We start from the raw sequence: 21520 nt of genomic DNA, 5'->3' as shown, positions 1-21520 counted from the left end.
TGAAAACAGACCATTCTTTGGAAATATTTAGTTTTTCATGGTACTGCTTTTGTTGGGTAGTTGGGCAGAATATTGAACTTGGGTTAACTGTGTGTAGGCTGTAGAATTCTAAGTTCTATTATATACGCAGGGCACAAGTCTGCGTACATTTTAGGGGTAAATAATAAAAGAAAATAATCATTTATTCTTTCTTTCAGAAGTTTGGGGTCAATCAGTCTAAGCCAGAATTCACAGTGGATCTCAGAGGGGCACTTATTGACTGGGCATCAAAGGACAAATCCAGCAAAAAGAATGTTATTGAGGTGAATTTATTTACTTTTCAGATGTATGGCTCTATTGTGGTTTGCTATACACCAGGGGAAAAAAGGTTTCTCTAAACTTCAATAAATAAATAAATAGTCAGTTGGATTAAAGGCTTACGTGCCCCAGAAAAATGTCAAGATAGTTATTTTTACTAAAATATGTACACATATTACTGTAAGTGCAAACTGTATATGCTTTTAATGTAGCCTATAATTAAGGATATGGTTAAGTCATGGTTTTCCGTGACTTTCCAAGACCTCTGTGACTACTTCTGAGACAGGACTGGCTGGAGCAGCAACCCGCAATTAGCCCTGGGGCCACTGGAACAGCGGCCCATGGAACAGCAGGCGGGTAGGCCCGGGGCCCCCAGAGCAGTGGGCAGCCATCCTCAGAGCAGTGCTCACACTTTTCCCTCCACACTAGTATTTTTAGTAAAAGTCAAGGGACAGGTTGCGGACTTCCGTGAATTCTTGTTTATTACCCACAACCTGTCCCCAACTTTTACTAAAAATACCCATGATAGAATCTTAACAGTACCAATAACGTATAATTGCTTTTGAATTTAGATTAACTTGCTCTTTTTAGTGGCATCAAGTTTTGAACCATTATACAGCATCTGAAAGCAGTAGCCAGGAACATAACATTAGTTGACAGCAAAATACTATATTTTCATATTAACACATCTCTTAAAAATAAACTGTAGTCATTTGCTGCCAAATAGAATTCAATTTTACATATGTGTTTTTAATAAAATTAAGCACTGATCAACATGTTATACCCTTACCTTATTTCTTAATTCTGTTGGGAGAATTGGATCGTCTGATGATACCTCTTGGCTGAGTACCTTGTATTTATTATCAGCATAGTAACTACGTGATACTGCACATTGTTCTCCTGATTATTTTGGCTGTACTGTAAACGAGAAGACAAAGGTCACAGATAAATATATTTAACAATTATTGCATTACAAATTTATATATTAAACCAAACAATAGTTGTATAGCATATTTATACAATAAAGGATGGTGTGTAAGATTCAATTTAGGGTTTGCTATCCTGTCATTTGACACACACAGGCTTGCACTGCCATATGAGTTGCAGCTGCTGCACATTTGGATCAGGTACAACTGCTGATTTTAAATTAACATGGTATTAAAACACTGAATTATTCTGAATATTTGTATTTTGTTCTAATTCTAATAGAATATTTCTTTTCTTTAAAGCTGAAAACTCGCCATGGAACTGAACTCTTAATTCAATCTGATAATGACATTTTTATTAATGAGTGGTTTAAAGTTCTTAGTTATACTATCAATAATCAGGTATGTACTTAATGTAATACAGTAGTTAGAAAACTATTTTTAAACCTACTCCATGATTCCAGCCCTTCAAGCACTGAGTGTATCACTCATGCATTCATTTGGACTACTTGGAGAGTGTGTGTGTGGAGGTGGAAGAGGACAGGGCATTTGTTAGCTAGTTCAGTGGTCCCTGGTGGCTGGCTAATGTAATAGCACTAGCACTGGTAAGATAAAAGGAATTGCCTAATGGATAGGGTCCTGGACTGGGACTCAGAAGATCTGGGTTCAGTTTCCAGCTTAGCTACAAGCTTCTTGTGCATATTGCTTTCTTGAGCAAGTCACTTGATCTACCCTGTGCCTCAGTTCCACATCTGTTAAATGGGGACAATACTTATGTGATGACAAGGCTTTATGATGATAAAATCTATATGTCTGATGTACTTGAATGCTGCAGTGATGAGGTCCATATAAGTACTTAGATATTAAATGCAGACTTTTCTGCTTGAGTATGTCACTCATTCACTTAAGTTAGACATTTTTAATTGCATGTAAATTACAATAATTTCCTGGCTGGTAAAGTGAGTTGATTGTCCATGCCTCCCTAGAGAAAGCACAATGCCAACTATTTTTCATTTTAAAAAAAAAAGTAAATTAGACCTTTGCGCAAAGAAAATCTCTTGATACTGACAAACTCTAGTTACCATTTTGTATGGAAGTTTCATATTTGGGAAAGGTTATTGAGGTGGTTTCTGTGAGGCAGCTCCATCATTTTCTAGATTCTAAGATCTGTTACCTCAGTCAGCTTAGTTTTAGAGCTGTGTATTGCACAAAGACTGCAGTAGTGTTGATTTATTATCTTCCTGGCAATGGATAAAAACAATATTGTCATCTGTCCTCAGTATTCATGACCAGGAGATGGTGTTGGCACTTCTGTGATTCCAGGCACAAGTAAACAAATCTTTTGAGTGGCTTAGCTCCTTTCCTCACACTCCCCCAGAATAATTTTGGGCAGCTGCTCATCTACCCTGGAGGGCTTTCTCCTAATCAACATGTATATGTTAGGAAGAGGTAGAGGCTGCACTTTCTCCAGTATATAGATAGTCTCAATTTTGTCTTCCTTCTGCCTGACACATGTGGCACAATTGAATGGATTGCCCATTGCTAACAGTTTGCAGTTTAGTTTAGGGATAGCTGGCTGAGATTTAATCCAGACAAGTATGAAGTAGAGCTTCTTTGGCTGGGGGAGGCAACTGATAAAATTAGCTGAGTTTATTTCAGCTCCCTTGATTATGGGAATATGTTCCCATTATTAGTAACGCAGTTGTGAAAACTGAATACAACATTGGATTCACAGCTGGTTCTGGATATCCAGGTAGCAGCAATGGTCAAGAGTGCTTTTCACCCTGTGACTGACTTGAGGGTTACAACCTCTTTCTGATGAAGACCTCGCTATATTTATCCTAATCTTTGTCACTTCACAATTCAATTCCTGCAATATGCTGTACATATATAGACTATACCTGAAAAGTCATTGAAAAACTTCAGCTAGTACAGAATATGGCTTCCCACTTGGTTAGTGAGGTGTCTGCAAGTGAGCATATTACACTTGTTCCAAGATGTCAGTTGAATTGATTCCAGTTAACTTCTCAATGCTATTCAAGATTTTTGCTTTAATCGGTACATTGGTTTGAGATCAGGTGAGGGTCTGAACGGAATAGGATACTGGCCAAGTGTTCTCAGCAAGAGATCCTTATCTCTGGTAGTCTTTCACTAATGTACTGAGAGCTTGAGTGTATTGATCTTTGGGGCATCCTGAAAAGTTTCTGTTCTAGGCTTTTGAGAAGGTAGCAGGGAGTGAGAAAAAGTTAGGGATAATTTAAGATCTTTTTGAATTGATGATTATGATTTAATTGCTAGATTTATAAATGTTTGTTGTATGTGAGTAGAACATGGATTAAGTTTTGATTTTTTTTAAAAAATAAAAATGCCTCACTCTTTCCTTAAAGATTAGATGCTTTGAAATAGTGTAGAAGTCAAGTCTAAAACAGTCTTGTTAGTATGATAGTTATGAAGTAGAAGTATATCAGTCCTGGAATCATGGAGTAGAGTCCCAGGGATGGAATATGGAAATGTGTTACACTAAAGCCAAGGAGAGCATCCTTACCAAACTGCTAATATCTCTGGAATCATGTGTTCTGTTCAGGTATCACATTGTAGGTACAGTTTCACTTGGGCTTTAGCAATAGCCCTCTGATTAGTTGGAATTTATGCCTGATTGTGGAAAGTAATCCACACTGATTGATTAAATCTGACTGAGTTATTCAGTTTAACATGCTGAGAAAACACTGCCATTAGCAAAATTAGTAAGGCTTTCAGAGGCTGACGAGATCACTATATCAAATTGTCTTCGGTGTGGTGTTCTTGCTCTATGCCTGACAATTTTTTACCAACAGGCATTTCCAGTCGGTGCTCTAGAAGATTTCTACTTATTTATAGCCATGACTGACAAAGATAGGGAAACTGTTTCATGGGCACTTCATGTACACCCAGCCCCCAGCTCTCTCCCACTGACATAACACGACTGCACTCACACTTATGCTGGCAAAATTTGTGTTTCTTAGCAGGGTGTTTTTTTCACACCTCTGAGCGACAAATTTTGCTGGCACAAGTGCGAGCATAGTCAAGCCCTCAGAGATTTTGTGGTGGAAAACAAGTAAAACAGCTAACAGTCTATCTCCCCATGAAATATTTTATATTTGGTTGGCTGGTTGATGTTACGAAGTCTCAAAAGGGCAACTACTTGTGTTTTGACCTTGGCTGGATTCAGTTAACCTAATAATGTCCAGTGACATTTTCTATTGGGCCTTGTGAACAAATTGTGTAACTGTTGAGGGTTAATCTAGTTTCATTGATACAGAAATGAGAATAGTTTACAAGACTACGGTATCTGATTCCAAGATGTTACTAGTTTAATATTTTTTAAAAGCATATTTGTATTATAAGACTCTCTATAAGGATTATGGGTGTTAATAAAACATACTGTTATTGTCTGTTCTGAGAACTGTCAATCTATAAGAGGCAACTAATCAGTGTATGTCTTAATCAATAGGCAGTGGAGTCTGATGAAGCATTAGAAGATGATGTACCAGATTCCCCAGGGGTGGAAAAACAAGACAAAGAGAAGGATCATAAGGACTCCAAGAAACTTCGTTGTAAGTTAAGCTAATTCCCAATAAAAACCATTATTAATATGTAACTGGTTAAGATTGGAAACAATATAATTTAAGCAAAAAGAATGTTTAGTGCATTGTAGTTTAAAATAACTTAAAAAGATAAACAAATGAAAGAATATACAAAGTTAAAGTTCTCCAAACAATCTTAACTAGCCGGTATGCTAACACAGAGTGTACTGTCCATATGTTTAATTAAGTATTATAACTACTTTTCAAAATTTTGAAATTTAGCTGTTTGGTTTTATAAAACTTAAGCTTCATCAGTTGATTTTTATAAGCTTTGCAAGATTTAAGAGAAATAGTTTATAATTTGAGATTCAAATTTTTGTAGTTAACTTGCTCTGAAGTCCAGGATGAGTGAATAAAATGAATTTGAAGTTTCTATATAGAACAATTTGAGGGTTTTTTAAAGTTAGCAGATATATCAATAAGTGAAGATCCCTTCATTAAGTTTCATATTTTTGCCAAATTAACCTGAAACTTAAAAGGCCCTGTCAAATGCACAGAATAAACAAAGTGATCAAGCAAACTTTTCACTTTCTGTTTCTGGCTTCATATGTAATATGAGAAGATAATAATTTTAACAGTTGTGTATGTAATTTCATATAAAGGAGGTTTGATGTTGGATATGAAAGATACAAATCTTAGGTAAAAAGCCTGACATAGAAATAGTACAGTTGCAATAAATCGTGTATGTGCATATGCCAGTGTTGCAACTAATACTCTGTCTTCTAAGCTCCTCTGAGAAGGGGCCATTCTTGAGAGTTTGGAAAGTTTTTAACATGTAGCAGGTGCTTCCATAAAATATATATGATATACTGTACATTTTAATGTGATAGTATATTCAATTTTGAAGCATTTGCCAGCTTCAGATAAGTTTTTCTTATATTGTTCTCTAGGCAAATTATTTAGCTACTTAATGTTTGTCAAGTTTTTTTATATTTCTATATTAAATTTACTTTTTCTTTTTTAGCAATGAAAATATCTAACAGCATAGATTCTTCAGAACAGAAGAAGACCAAAACAAAGCTGAAGAAATTTCTTACACGACGCCCTACATTGCAAGCTGTTCGAGAAAAAGGCTACATTAAGGGTAAATTATCTTTATTTCTACAGAAAACCTTTTGACAAGCTGAATTTTACACTAATTCCTGCTTTACTATAGATATGATTGTATTTCTATGGGAAACCAGACGAAGAAAGTTGACCACATTTGGCTGAGTAGGAACCAGTTACTTTTGTAACAGATGGTAGATGTGATAGTTTGTCAGTTCCTGAGTAGGGAGTATGTCTTCATTCACAGCGGCACTGTCAGCGCTGCCGGATTGATTTTGCAGGAATGAATCAGTAGCAGTGGAGACCTGCTCAATCAATCCAGAAGTTGACTCAGTAAATCCACCCCCACAAAAAGCTTAACGCTGCATTGATGGGAGGGCATTTCCCGTCAGCACAGCATGGGGGGACCTTTGTGCTAATAAGAATTTAGGAAGTAGCTTGCTTCCGTTAACTGCTGCCGAATTTCGCTGCGAGTGTAGACCAGGCCTAGGTATGTGTCATTCTTTGGACAGCATGTGCATCATTCGTTGGACAGCCCTAGTGTTCACCAAATTCAGCTACAGAGAGGAAGTAATCTTCATATTATAAGGGACAGAGATGAAGGGGTGGGGTGGATGAGGTCCCAAAAGCCCATTGGCCCTAGCAGTGCCTCTGGGAAGCAGTCTATTTGGTCTTCACTTTTATCTGAAAAGCTTGTGTAGCCAACACTCCTTTGTTCACAAACAAAATGAACTTACAGTGCAGCGTTGAGCACATTTAGATTCTCATCTGTTTCAGTTAGGGATTTTGCAGCATGCCTGTTACCAGACAGCCATGTACTATTCAGAAATGACTGACATACCTAAGCCAAACAGGATGAATGTAACAAAGTCCTAATTTAAAATGTCTTCAGTCTTGGTCAGTTTGTTTTTTAGCTTAAATATTTCTTAAATTTACTTATTTGCTGTTTTCCAAACAGTATTTCTTAAATGTTATGTCTTTGCATCAGACTTACGTAAGGCTATACTACGAGCTAAGGGTTTGATTCCCAGCTCACATACACATACTCGTGCTAGCTCTCATTTGTGCTAGTGCGTTAAAAATAATAGTGTAGCTGTGAGAGCAAAAGCAGCAGTATGCCATGGCATGGGATAGCTGCTCCAAGTATGTTATCCATGGGGTTGAAGCAAGTTTTGTACTTGGGGCAGCTAACCTGTGTCACTGCTGTCCATGCTACCCTGACTGCACTGAGATTTTTAGTGTGCTAACTCAGATGAGAACTAGCATTCATGTGTGTATGTGAGCTGGGAATCACACCCCTAGATCATAGTGTACACCTAACTTACAAGTTGCTAGATTAGTATGTAATGTTTCCAATGGTGTGTGTGTGTCTCTCTCTCTCACACTCACACACACACACACACACACACACACACACACACACACACACACACACACACACACAGAATTTCTAAATTTAAAATTGTGAATGCAGATTTAAATATTTAAACCATGAGTTTGTTATTGATTTGATATTCATTCTAGGCTTAGTTTCTTATTATCCAATATACCATTGCACTGCTTCATAATTAATAGTCCACTAGATAGAATGGATATAGCTCATGTCAGAAGAAATATACCAGGCCAAATTCTTCTGTGATATAACTAACCTGTCACATTTCATATATTTCAACTAATTTGCTTGAATATAGGAGCCTAAAAATATGTCATATTTCCAGATCCTAATTACAAAGTAAATTGTGGGATTTTTAATTGTTGGGGTGGAGGGAATTATTCCCAGACTGCAGTTTTGCATTCCATTTTATAGCTTGGAAGTGCTTTTATGGACTGTGTGTAAACTTCTGAGAAATTAGTGTGAACACTGAGCCAGGTTTAACTGTGTGTGCAAATGCAGTGCTGGTGTTTGGATCTAATACAAATGTAAAGAGATGGAGAGTTTGTTTTTATTTAAGGAGCAAGTGTTTAAACTTCAAAAGTTGGTGCTGTTAATACATTTTAAAATATATATCTGCAATTCTACATTATCCATGTGTAATGAGTTATACAGAAGCTATTAGTTAAGACACAAAAATATTAAAGCTTTTTACGAAAGAAAGTATGTATAGTAAATTGCAAAAGCAGGTGTTTAGAATAAGGAAAACGTTGAAAAAACAGTTTCTAGGAAAACACTGGAAAGCAGCATGCATTAATTAGAGTAACTGTTTTTAAATGTGCTTTTACTACATGAAAAAAATAAGGAAAATACTTTTAAGATGCAATGGAAGAAAACATTAAGAGGCACACTGATAATTAATACCCATAGCACTCTAGGGATTTCCCACTATGCTCCAATGATGCAAAACTCATTAGCACTTATGTCAGGAACATGAGGTCACTTAATTTATTAAGAGCCAAAAACGTGCTTGATGCTGTGCATGATGGAAACACAAGGGCAATTTGTGCTCCAGAGAGAGCTTTCAACCTATGACAGAAAGAAAAGACACCCCAGAGTTCCCCAAAGGGGTGGAGTCACTTAAACACTTGAAAGTATGTACATTTTTGCATGTTTGTGGGCCTCAAAGAGGAAGTGAATCTTCAGAAAGGTTTTAGCTGGGGAAGTGAAACCTAGTGGACCTGAATTGGGAAGCTATTCCAGCCCAGGAGCAGTGTGGAAGGCAGCATGAAAATGGAGGCATGGGAAAAAGACAAAGACCAGCGTCACTGGCAGAGCAGAGGGGAATACCAGAGCATGGTTGCTGTTTCAGTTCTGACATGAAATATGATGATGTAGATTCTCTAGCATATTCCTGGAGCATTTATTTTGATGCATTGCAAGATTCCTTGTTATACAGTAGCATGCATCTCACTGGCCTTACATTGGTTTTCATTCTGTTTTGCAGTGGAAACCCCTCTCCTCCTTTTATTTTTTACTAGCTACTTTTAACAGCAAAGCTCAAAAACTGCTTTAGTCTCTTACTAAATAACCTTGTCTATGGGGGCCACTTCTATGCCACAATCCTACCATTGGATCACCTGTGCAGAGCCCCACTGAAATCAACAGGGCTGTGCACTGATCCAAAGATCCACCCTTATGAATCAGATTGCAACATGAGGATACTTGTTTATAGCTCTGGACATCTGTTTACAGGTGAATGCTAAGTTAAACAGGTAGATGACATGAAAGATTGTTTATTTGTTCTTTTAAAGTAACATAAAAGATAATGCCAAAAGTTCTGATTTAAATACTTCTTATTGATATTCTCTGTCTCCATACAAAAATGTTGGACACAGAGATTATAGTAAATATTTACTGTATAATCCTGTGATTATTCTTATGAGTGCAAAATATGACATAAAACATGCAAATCTTTTAAGTCCCTTCTTACAACAACTTATATGCATGGCATTCATCTGAGGGTATCAAAGTGATTTCTGTAGATGAAGCATATAGGTAACTCAGTGTTGAGAGCTATAACAAAACCTAAGATAGATGGATAAGTATGTATCTTAAGAGGTTTTATACTTCCGCCTATCATGATAGTAACTGATTTTATTGAAGTTCACTGACTTTCTCAAGTTCACACAGTGAGTTGGTGGCAGAGTATTTAATAGACTATCCTTTTGACTTCCAATCCTTTACTCCAGGGGTTGTCATACTGGGGGTTGGGACCCCTCAGGGGAGTCACGAGGTGGTTATTGGGAGGTCGCGAGCTGTCATGCCCCACGCATGCTGGGGCTGCAGTTGTCAGCGCTGCGCATGGCTGACAGCCAGAGCCCTTCAAAGCTGAGTGGCCACAGCATAGCGACTGCTGGCTGGGTACTCTGAAGGCAATACCAACCACAGCAGCAGTGCAGAAGTAAGCATGGCATGACATTGGGGGGGAAGGGGGGGGTCGTCACAGCTTGAAATATTTTTCAAGGGGGTCCCAGCAAAAAATAGTTTGAGAACCCCTGTTTTACTCTAATCACCAGACATGTTGGTCCAGATTGTCAAGAATGCTCAGCACTCACAACTGGGGGTGAATTTTCAAGCATTAAGCACCCAAAAGTTACAATTGCTGCTCTTGGCAGCTGTTGATACTGAGCTCTTTTGAAAACCTTGCCCATTGCTTCTGGTTACCCAAGGTGGTGTTGCCATCAGTTTTTATTCTTGGTATATGACTGTTGTGCATGAACTAGTTTTATTCTTTGAAGCCAATTCAGTTGTAAATGAGATTTATTTTTACTTGATTCCAGATCAAGTGTTTGGTTGCAGTCTCACCAGCTTGTGTCAGAGAGAAAACAGCACAGTGCCAAATTTCGTGAAGCTGTGCATTGAGCATGTTGAAGAGCACGGTAGGATGAAAATGTTCACCTCTTGGAGTTTTTATCTCCAAATCTCTGAGTTGGTATATTATTTTGGAAGCTTAATTCCTATCCTGTTGGTTTCCAAATAACTGATAACTGAGTATTGTGAAGTCTGAGGTTTATAACTGGAGTTATAGTGATAAGATGTCAACAGCTGGGAAGTAGGGAGGGAAGGCAACCTGAGCTAGGATCCAGTGAGGTGGTGGCTAGCGAGGAGTAGCAAGAGGGAACTGGGAACAGAGCCTCATATTTGAGAGGCAGGATTGTTGAAAAGGTCCTTGCCAGTAGGTAACTACTAAAATTGCTTCTTAAATCCTTAGCTACGTAAACAAAACACCACTTGCATTAAAGATTGTTTCTACTACAGGTTCATTTTAGGGAAGCCTTAGCTATGTAAATAGTGGAGAATCAATGCCTTCAGATAACACTAAATCATCTGATATTCCTTTAGCCAGTTACACTGTTCAAGCTTGGAAAATGCTAGAAACTGCTCAGATTACCAGATGTCTACATTTTATCTGATTTTTAAGTGCCCTGATTTGTTTTAACAGGTCGTCCTGTCCTTCTCTTTTTATATTGACAATAAGAGAACAATGCAAATCTCTCCTACCCAAATATTAAAGCAAGTCTAGATTGAATATTAACATTCTGGAAAGTCTGATGTACAAGACAATCCAAACCTTTTAAATTTCATATATATAAATGCTTTTAGATAGCAGTGGCTGCATACTTATCCCCACACTGATTTGTCTCTTCACTTGTCTCTTGCCTGCTTGTTGTGGTTGCTACTAGAATTCTCTTCTGAGAGTAGTACTGCAAGTGGGTCTCTTACTCCCTTGTAGTGAAATTATTCCCATTTAAGGGCTGATGCTAAAGCTCAAATCTCCCCACCGATATTTTTGGTGCACTCCACTTCCCTCCCATCTTAGATCTAGCACATAACAGTCAGGGCCTGAGTGGGAGCTAAGGGTGAATGTTGCAAGGTGAAATAGGTGTCCTCCACAGGGAAACAGCTACAGTGAAAGAATATGGTGCAACTTGTAGGCCCCTCCCCCACTGCTGCTGTCTGGTGACCCAGTGCAAGAAAGAAGAACAGCAACTGCTTCTATTGCCCTCCCCCCAACTCCAGAAGCTGCCAGTGTGTTTTAAATAGCCTTCTTTCCCTTCAATGGATGGGAGTTTTCTGCACTGAGATAGGACAGCAATGAAAGAAGCAGTTTCTCTTTTACCTTAGGGGAGGCTGATATGAACAGCTTCTTGCCTCCTCTTCCATCTCTGTCCACTTCCCCATTATCCCTTCAGAGAGAGAATTACCAATAGATTGTGGCAGTAAAAGGTAGCGAACAGATGGGTGGGACAGATGGTACTGGTAATTGTACTCCATATCTCCTGATGCTTCTCTTGCATCAGGATTCCCTGTGGATGGGGTTAAGGGAGCTGTTGGATCCCATCTTTACCACACTGATGTCAGCCAATGCAATGCACTGAATTCATGTAATGGTTATGATGATGGGTAGACAGAAATTCTTCCCATCTTCCTCACTTGACCACTTTGATCTGCAACAGCAACTACAGAGAAGTAATTTTTCCCCTTTTGCCAAATCCAGTGTTTTCCTCAACACTGTAAAGATGTTAACATGTGGCAGGGGTAGGAGGTAGGGAGGACATCTGCTTGCCATGAGAAAGTAAGGCAACAGGGTGAAGATAAACATACATGCAAACACCACACATTCTGCTTGTTTATGTATCTGGCAAACCTGGTTACCCACTATCAACTTCGAGGTGTTCTCCAGAACGACTGACTTAGCTTGGTTTAGTCACCATACATTTTGTAGTCTCAATATACATACATAAATATAGTCTCAATGTGAAAGGAAAAACCTGAAACAAAAAACCCTGCAATCCCACTACTAGTATTTTAAGATGAGTGAAGGTAATAGAGAGAGAGAGTGCATTTGTGTGTGAGGGAGAGAAAGTGAAATCCTTTATGTGCTAAGCTTTGGTTGTGCTAATATTAGGTGTAGGATTTTCAAAAGCAGCTATTGGAGGGTAGGCCCCCAGCCCTCACTGAAAATCAGTGGGAGTTGAGTGCCTTACTCCCGTAGACTCCTTCACATTGTCTGCGTACACATCACGTTAGACATTATTTTGAGAGTAAGTTTTTCAGTGGCAAGGTACTAGTCAGTAACCATCTCTGTAGATAAGAAAATAGCTTTCATTGTGACAAGAGGTTTTGCAGTTCTTCTGATGGTGGATTTTCTCTTTGCTATAATTGGAATCTTTAAAGTAAGCAGACTGACACATTTAAGTATCTTTTTTAAAAAAATCTACACTTTTAAATTTGTTTTAGGATTAGATGTTGACGGATTATACCGAGTTAGTGGCAATCTTGCAGTGATACAGAAGCTAAGATTTGCAGTTAATCATGGTAAGTTCCCTCCTCTAACTATATTATCAATTTGCAAATAAATAGCTAGAAAGCTCTTCAGATTGATTCTGCAATGATTTTTGGCCCATCTGTTTAAACTAACGTAACCTATCATCAAAAATATATAACACTTCTAAATAGGAGCTTCTAAGCTCTTCATGGTGGGGATGGTCTATACATACAGTGCCTAGCACATCAAAGCCTGGTCCTAATTGAAGCCCTCTAGTTATTGCTGTAATACTTCTGAAGCAATGTGTGGTATGGCAGTTTAAAAGGAATGTAGCTGAAATAGAATATTTCCGTATTTTATGGAAAGCAAGAGAAGAGGTATTTTAAAAAAACAAAAAACATTGCACTAGCATTTAACATTTGTCTACATTCTCATTTTGGGTGAGATTCTCTATTGTGCTCTTAGGAGGTCCAGCAGAGGACTCTCAGCCTAGAGGGAGATGGGACTAAAGTAGCTTTAACCATATTTGTCCCTCCCAATCCTTTGCTGGTCTGGAGGCTGAAGAGTAAAGAACTGCACAGATGCAAAAATATGGATCCGCATCTGTGAGAATCAACTTCTATGCGACCTGTAATCTGCACTCCCTATTTTATATCTATCCGCACCATGACCAGCCCACCCCTCAACCCTGCTGCTTATCAGCTGTGCAGCCAACTACTGCAGAACAGCTGATGGGTGGCCGGCCTTCCCCTCCCTACCCTGATCTTGAAGACAGGGAAGCAACCTCAAAGGCTATAAGCTGTAGACAGCTGCTTCCCTGCCTTTGAGATCTGTATCCAGTCCACAAAAAATGGTCTGTGTATATACGCATCTGAGGATATCCGTGGATTTGCAGGACTGTACTGAAGAGGCCCTTTTTATAATTTAGATGGGCCAATCTGAGTTACCCGCAAGCTCCCTTGGGCTGCCCTGCAAGCTCAGTGCTGCTCAGAATCTCCAGTGCTGTGACTTTATACTAGGGCTTACAATGGGTCACCAGAATTCAGCCTTTCCGGTGTCTTTTACAATGCCTGAGCTTGGGAGAATCCTTCCCCAGAAAGAAATGGACCTCTTAGAGCCCCTTTACTCTGCTCCAATTCTTTTTCCTGTTTTTCTTCAAGTTGGTGCAGCTATGTATTCCACTTAGGTGTATGCATGCCAAGGGCACCGGAACTGATTGCCTCGCAGAACCCGTAGGGGGCATCACTTGCACCTTATGGCCATAGACCTCCCATCCTCCCAGCTATAAGAGGTAGTGCCACCCCGACTCCTCCCCCAGTTCCTTCTCATGGCATGTGGCTGGAATTAGAGCACTGTGTGGTTTTCACCTCATAATCCCTCCATTTTTAGTGTTTTTTTTTCTCTAGAAGTATAGAGTTGATTAGATTTAGTGGTAGTTAACTGTAGTTTAAGTATTTCCCTGGTGATACCCTCATCTGGGTTTAAACATTGTCTGTCGTATGGGCAGAGTGAGCAATCCCCAACAATGATCCCCATACATGGTGCTTGCTGTGCTTAGGCCAAGCCCACATCAAGGAGCCATGTTTGATTTGCAGATTGTTCACTGAACAGTCTCAAGTGGTGAGAGATCCACATCTGTTCGAACAAGCCATGTGACCAGCTTCAGCACTGAAGCCCTTGTCAAATCGAAGGTCACCCTCTGGTTCTGAGGACTACTGCTTTGCATTCTGGAGCTGGCGCCTCTCTGAAGAGATGGAGGAGTCATTGCCATTGAGTGCACTGAGAAAATGGTCTCATAAAACCAACTTAGGCTGCTCCAGGTCCTGTGGGGACCCATCTCCTTCCTCCAGAAGAAGCGCAGATTGGCACAAGTTTGATTGCTGGTATGTGGGATGGAGGAGTCATGACAATTGCTCCCTAGCACCGCACACAGAGGTCAGAGACCCTGTGCTGTTGACTCCAGTTCTGGCCCCAGGACATTCATTGAGTCCGATACCAATGAGGACAATGCTAGCACTGGTGGCATATCAGGCAGCAGTGGACCTCCTTTGCCTTTCTGTCCCGATCTTACCCTTGGTCCAGGTCTTTGCCAGGGCTGCATTTTTATAGCTCCATTGGCTGGGCAGGTTGCTGAACCTATGAGTCTTTTGGCACTAGCCAGAGAACTCCCTTTCACAGTCAGCAGAAGATGGGGCTGGTGCTGGGCTTGTCACAAGGGAGCACCAGGAACATCCTCTGCATCCCTCCATTCTCCACCCTCACCACCTCTGCACTCACTACCCTCCACTTTGGCAGTCAGTTACTTCAGTACTGCTGCCGACATCAGGGGCAGCATCGCTTCCAGCACTGGAAATGACTAAGACATACTCAGTGCTGCTAGTACCATTTTCACCATCAGCACCAGCTCCCTCATCATTCTGGGACCATCATCAAGTCGGACCAGTTGCTTGCACTCTCAGGCGTGGCTCCATCTTTATCCCCTGGGTCCTCGGTTGTTCATGGAATGCTATGGGTTCCAGGATTGGTGCTTATCTCATGATTGCGATGGGGGCCTCCGGCGCAGTGCTTCCTGGCCATACCAGTGGCCTCCATGGGATGCTCCTCAGTCACAGAGCTCCCACTCCTCATCTCACTGACCCAATGCAGGCCCAGGCACCCATGAGCCTTCCCCTCACAGAGCTTCCATCGTTGTCCCATCCAGGTCCGTCACTTATGGAGCAGGATCCGATTCTGGCATGGTTAAGCACTTCATCTTTGCCTCTGGATGATTCCATGGTGCGTGGCTCTTCCTCCTCTTCAGTACTGTAGGATTTCAAGGTGTATCAGGACCTTTTGTGGCATGTTGCTGCTTCCCTAGGTATCCAAGAAGTTCCTGCAGGAGAACATGCGCAAGTTAGTGGATATCCTGCAGCCATCTGGGAGTCACCCTCTTTATTAATGATGCACTCCTTGAGCCTGTTAAGGTCCTCTGGAGCATGCTGACTTCAGTACTGCCTGCAGCAAAGCACATGGAGAAACACTACTATATCCTGCTGCAAGGATTTCAGGGTTTTTACTCCTGTCTGGCCCTAAATTCCATGACTGTAACCATGGAGAACAATAGAGCCTGGCAGGGCAGGTTTAATTCCCCTTCCAAGGTTAAGGACACTAAATGAATGGACCTGATGGGTAGGAAGATTTACACCTCCTCTTCCTTGAAAAAGCAGATTGCTAACCAGCAGGCATCCTCTGCTAGAGCCCTCCCAAGCACCTATTTTGACTCGTTGGTCCAAAGCAGCATTCCGGTCATTGCTCCTTTCTCCCCATCCTCTCCATCTGGGGACAGGCTAACCCACCTTCACAGTGCTTGGGGCTTGATCACCACCAACAGCTGGGTCTTAAGCACTGTCAGGCTTTGATGTCCAGTTCCTCCCTGGCCCTCTTCATGGAGTCCTCTCATGAGATACTGCTCTTTGAGCAGCTTTGCTCTTCACTGGCTTTGGGAGTGGTGGAAAGGTTCTGCCAGAACACTGGGGTCATGGTTTCTATTCTCAGTATTTTCTGGTGCTCAAATGCAAGGGAGGGATAAGACTCATTCACAGCCTTACCAAATATATCATGTACATGAGATTCCGAGTGGTCACTATCAACTATCCTTTCTGCATTGATTCAGAACAACTGGCTTGCTGCTCTGGACCTTCAGGGTACCTGTTTTCATGTGGCAGTTTTGCCAGGCCACAGAAAATTCCTTAGATTAATCATGGCAGTGTGTCATTTTCAGTACATGGTGCTTCCATTCCACCTCTCTCCTACTCCCTGTACCAAGTCTTTACCCAATGTATGTTCACCTTGATGGCATATTTCAGGAAGAAAGGAATGCACATTTTTCTATATCTGGACAACTGGTTACTGAAGGGCAGGCCCAGAAAGGAAGTTCTTGCTCACGTTGATACTGCGTTGTTCTTGCTAGACAGTGTGGGTCTCATTCTGTGTATTAGGAAGTCAACTCTGGTTCCCACTCCTAAAATAGAGTTCATTAGGGCCCTAATAAATTCTGAGAGTTGGAGAGCATTTCTGCCAACCAACTGTTTTCAGGTGGTTTGCTGCCTTTGCCTCAGTCTGCAGTCTCAGCATTCCACAACAGTTTGGATGTGCCTGAGTCTGTTGGGCCACGTCTGCTTGCATGCAGATGGTCCAGTTTTCAAGGTTGCGCCTTCTCCCCACCTCCAAACGTGACTCAGGACAGTTTACACTCTTACTCTTCACCCCCTGGACATATTGGTCTGTCTTCCTCAACTGGTCCTGGATGCGTTGCAGTGATGGGCATGCTCTTACACTCTCAAACTAAGCGCAAGACCTGATGACTGAAGGTGCATCTGGCAACAATAGGCTGGCATTTCATCCCCCCATTCAGGGAAGATAAGTCTTCTCTTTGCCATGATGGTAAGATGCTTAAAAGGGCACATTTGTCTTCATCTCTGGTCCAAGGGTCAGTTCCTCTGTGGTATCTTAACACAATCCTGGCAACTTGAATGGGACCTCCATGTGAGCCCCTGACATCTTGTCCCTTTCTGCTTTTGTGTCAGAAAACTACATTCCTGGTAGCAATCACATCCACAAGAAGATTGAGAGTTGCAGGCACTGTCGTCAAACCATCCTTATACACAATTTTCCAAAGACAAAATGACTTTAGACAAAAATTTGGGGTGTGGTTGTGAAGTGTTTTCTCAGTTTCATTTGAACCAGGCAGTATATTTACCTGTGTTCTTTCCTAAGATGCATTCATCTTCAGAGCAGCAGCATCTCCATATGTTAGATGTCAGGTGATGTCTAGTCTTCTATCGGGAGAAGACTAAAGTGTTTTGTGCTTCTCCTCACCAGTTTGTGTCCTATATAGATTGTATGAAGGATCAAGCAGTCTCTTCAGAATCTGTAAATGGATAACATCCTGTATCAAGGCTGCCTATAAAATAGCTTCACCTGTGCCTCCTCAGTGCATGCAAGCTCATTTTACAAGAGCCATTATTGCATCTTCAAGAGAGGATGCATGTTCGGTCAGGCAGTGCTACAATCCTAGTTTAGGTAGAGTCCAAGTCTGCTTCCCAGGGGATAGTGCTTTTGAGTCACTTAAGTGGAGTACCCGGCTGCATCTACTCGAAGAAGAAATGGTTACTTACTGTAACTGTGGTTCTTCAAGATGTGATGCAGACGTGTATTCCACGACCCACCCTCCATCCCCTCTGCGCTGGAGTCTCTCTCTGTGTTCGGTGCAAAGGAACTGAGGGGGTTGGGACAGCTCCGCCTCATGTAGCCAGGGGAAGGGCTATAGCCACAAGGCATGAGTGCCACTCTTCTACAGGTACTGCTAGGCAAAATTATCTGCCTCTGGCATGCTTGGTGCATGTGTAATCTTTGGGTGGGCTAGAGTTTACTTCATGTCCTTTTCCAGTGCCTAAAAAAACCCCAACTCCCATAGAAAAGCATCTGGAGACTAGAATTCAGTCACTGAGGATATTCACAGGATTGAAGGATTGTACAGGGTCAACTTTCCCACAGTCAAGTCCCAAAGAACAAAAGGAATTAAGAATTAAGTACCAATTTTATAAAATCTTATGATAAAGAAACATCATAAATAAGAACTTAATTTTAAAACATAACATGGCTACTTTATAAGCCACATATATTATCTTCACAGATATACATAAAGAAAACAAATTAAATCTGAACAAATCAGTCCCCACAGAAGCAGTCAGAAGAAACTCAAGGGTTCCCAAAAGCTTAGGTTGAGTTCACCCAAGTCTCAGAGTTTTTGATCATCAAATCGGTAGAGTCTGCTGAGTCAAAAGCAACATCTTTCCTCCCCTTGTAGGAATCTTCAGTTGGAATCCATGCAGACTCTTCCTCTTCCTCTGCTGAAATCATTGTTAGCCAGTAAGCTAACTTATTAATCAACTGTTCAGTTAAGTGTGTAGATTTAAAAAAAAAAAAAAAGCCTGCTAGAAGCAAAATACAAAAAGTTGGTGAATCATACAAGATGAGAGAATGTAATTGAAATAGTTTGGCTAAAATCAAATAGCATTCAAAATATACAATTAAAATAAAAATAATTATTTTTCCCTCCCAGTTTTCCCTTTCTGTTATTAACACTGGCAGGGCTTCCCTGTTGGAGGGTTAACAATATCACTAAGCTGCTGCAAACAGCTTCAGAGTTAGGGAAGAGAGCCTGCTTCTGCTCCTGGGCTCAGCTTCTCCCAGCCCACAGGGCACATGGCCTTGCCCTGACTTCTTGCCCTCACAGAGTCCGTGCGCAGCTACAGGAAACCTATTGAGCATACCCAAAACTACCACACCCAATTCCAGAAACTTCAGGATGTGGAGTGCTAACTGTGCATCTGCCTTGCAACAATGACACAGCCACAATTCATTCCTACTGCTCCCTGTAGGTCTCTTAAGGAGATAGCTCCCTATTAGGCATGTGGGTTACATGCACACATCTAAGTGGAATACATCATGTCTGCATCACATCTCAAAGAACCACAGTTACAGTAAGTGTTTCTTCTGACCCCTTCACACTGGGTAATAAGAATCTCATCTATTGTTTTTCAATTTATATAGGAAATAAATCGTTAATGATGAACACCTACTGGATTATAATAATCATTCATATGCTTTCTTTCAGATGAGAAATTGGATTTGAATGACAGTAAATGGGAAGATATAAATGTCATCACGGGAGCTCTAAAAATGTTTTTCAGAGAACTGCCAGAACCACTCTTCACATATAATCATTTCAATGACTTTGTCAATGCAATTAGTAAGTCCATAAAGCATGCACAAAATTTTCATAAATCATAAATACTTAAATATGCACAATGCACTTAATTGAAATATGTTCTCCTTTTCACTGTTTAAAAAGGAGAAAATAAGAAATTTTGCAAAGGTGTTACCTTCTATGCAGTGGTGGTGTAGCCGTGTCAGTCCCATGATATTAAAAACAAAGTGGGTGAATGGGCCCTTGAAATGCGTGTTAATCTGTTCCACATGGTATTTATCTGTGAGTATTTTTCCCAAACTTGAAGAAGAGATCTGTGTAAGTTCGGAATCTTCTCTCTCATCAACAGAAGTTGGTTGGTCCCATAAAAGATATTACCTCACCCACCTTGTCTCTCTAAGGTGTTACCTTCAGATTATCAGTAAAATTCAATATGACCACCAGATGGCAATGTGTTACTTAGTATCAGCACTGTAAAATTGTGCACTTTATTCAGTTTTTGGTTATATGCTACAGAAATTTTAAATAAAAATACTGAATTTATGGTTTGTCTACCTTTATCTCTTCCAGAACAAGAACCAAGACAGCGTGTTCATGCTGTCAAAGATTTAATTAAGCAGTTGCCGAAGCCAAATCAGGATACTATGCAGATACTTTTTAGACACCTCAAGAAGTAAGTAGTGGAAGGAGGAGAAAGTCTTAATGTACTGCAGAGCGCCTTTAAAATTAGGATGACCAGATAGCAAATGTGAAAAATCAGGATGGGGGGAGTAATAGGTGCCTATATAATTCAAAGTCCTCAATATTGGGACAGTCCCATGAAATTAGAACGTCTGGTCACCCGACTTAAAGCTGAGTGATCAAATATTAAAAGACCTGGGGAATGATTCTAATCATGTTTTCTTTGATGTTTGTTGTGCTTCATCAAAGCAAAACACTGGTCTGTGTTTATACAAGCTTGCAGAGAAGTAAACCCAACTTTTGGGCAGTGTTTTTGTTACTTGTGCTGTTAACTGCAGGTTAACTAGAGGGACAGAGCTAGTGTCAAATATATTTTAAACGTAACTTTTCCTTAGTGAAGGTGATTACAGCAGTTGTATGTTTCATGAATGACAGATAGGAAATATAGAATAAATATTATAAGGAATTACTGATTTGGTTGGTTTCTCTGTTCTGTTAACACGTTAGTCTCTCACATTGATGGATTTATTTTCAAAGCATATTTTCTTTTTCCCCCAGAGTTGTAGAAAATGGAGAAAAGAACCGAATGACCTATCAAAGTGTAGCAATAGTTTTTGGACCAACTCTGTTAAAGCCAGAGAAAGAAACTGGTAACATAGCAGTCCACACTGTGTATCAGAATCAGATTGTAGAATTAATTCTACTGGAACTGAACTCCATCTTTGGACGTTGATGTTTTCTCAGAGTTAAAACTGAAGTGATGGGTTGGCAACAGATTTCCATCAGAAGTCAAATCTCTCTGTGTACGTGATGTATTGTGTTTGTGGACCAAGCAGCAGCTCTATTTTGCACTTTTCAGTGGGATGGGAGGAGTGTTTGACTGTGTTAATTGCTATTCATGCAAGTTAATGATAAAATTTTGAATTTCTTTATAATTCATTTCTTACATTGTAAATATTTCAAAGTTTATACTCTGCCTTTTTAGTAACAATTAAATTGCAGTTCTAGTATGGGCATATACACTGGATTTCTTGGTGAGAAGCTAAAATTAATCTGACTGGATAATCTGGAATGGCTTTTTTAAAAAAAGGTTCACCACTTGGTAGGGTGAGGAGAGCCCTATCAACTGGCTTTGAAAATATTTTTTTGGATACTTTTGGTGACAATAAAATTTCAACCTGTGCTTATGTATTGAAACCTGTCGATCCTGTCAACAGGGTTACTGCATGCAGAGAGACTGTTTTTACACTAGTGTTAACAGTGGCCAGTTTAGTTTACAGTAATTCAAATCCCCCATTTGAGGCTTGCTTTTTTTTTTACTGTATTACAGAGCATCCTTGCTGGATCTTCTAGTTGCTTGATAGAGCAGGACCCATTTATTTCAAACACTGAACTTGTAAGAATATCCAGCAGAAAACTTGTTCTATTTAATACACAAATCCATTTTTCAGGGTATTTCTTGGGCTACATTTTGTGCTATACTGAATTGTA

General features: G+C 40.3%; 1 protein-coding gene across 11 annotated transcripts in view; it reads left to right on the top strand.

The window, feature by feature from the left end:
• ARHGAP12 (Rho GTPase activating protein 12) overlaps positions 1-21045 on the top strand; it is a 138417-nt gene extending 117372 nt beyond the window's left edge. For 7 of the 11 annotated variants that reach the window (XM_067542604.1, XM_067542602.1, XM_067542598.1 and 4 more), the window contains 9 exons: positions 198-302; positions 1527-1625; positions 4714-4816; positions 5811-5930; positions 10109-10207; positions 12570-12647; positions 19256-19390; positions 19919-20021; positions 20588-21045. In XM_067542604.1, the coding sequence (XP_067398705.1) occupies positions 198-302; positions 1527-1625; positions 4714-4816; positions 5811-5930; positions 10109-10207; positions 12570-12647; positions 19256-19390; positions 19919-20021; positions 20588-20762 (1017 nt within the window). In that variant the 3' untranslated portion in view covers positions 20763-21045. The remainder of the gene's footprint in view (positions 1-197; positions 303-1526; positions 1626-4713; positions 4817-5810; positions 5931-10108; positions 10208-12569; positions 12648-19255; positions 19391-19918; positions 20022-20587) is intronic. The other 4 variants (XM_067542606.1, XM_067542603.1, XM_067542601.1 and 1 more) reach the window with 1 other exon arrangement.
• Positions 21046-21520: the final 475 nt, after the last annotated feature.

The sequence above is a fragment of the Emydura macquarii genome, unplaced genomic scaffold (assembly GCF_026122565.2).
Source record: "Emydura macquarii macquarii isolate MOO-44397 ecotype Brisbane River unplaced genomic scaffold, CSIRO-AGI_Emac_v2 contig_719, whole genome shotgun sequence".
NCBI classification, from domain to species: Eukaryota; Metazoa; Chordata; order Testudines; family Chelidae; genus Emydura; species Emydura macquarii.
This window is presented reverse-complemented; position numbering and strand designations above follow the sequence as displayed.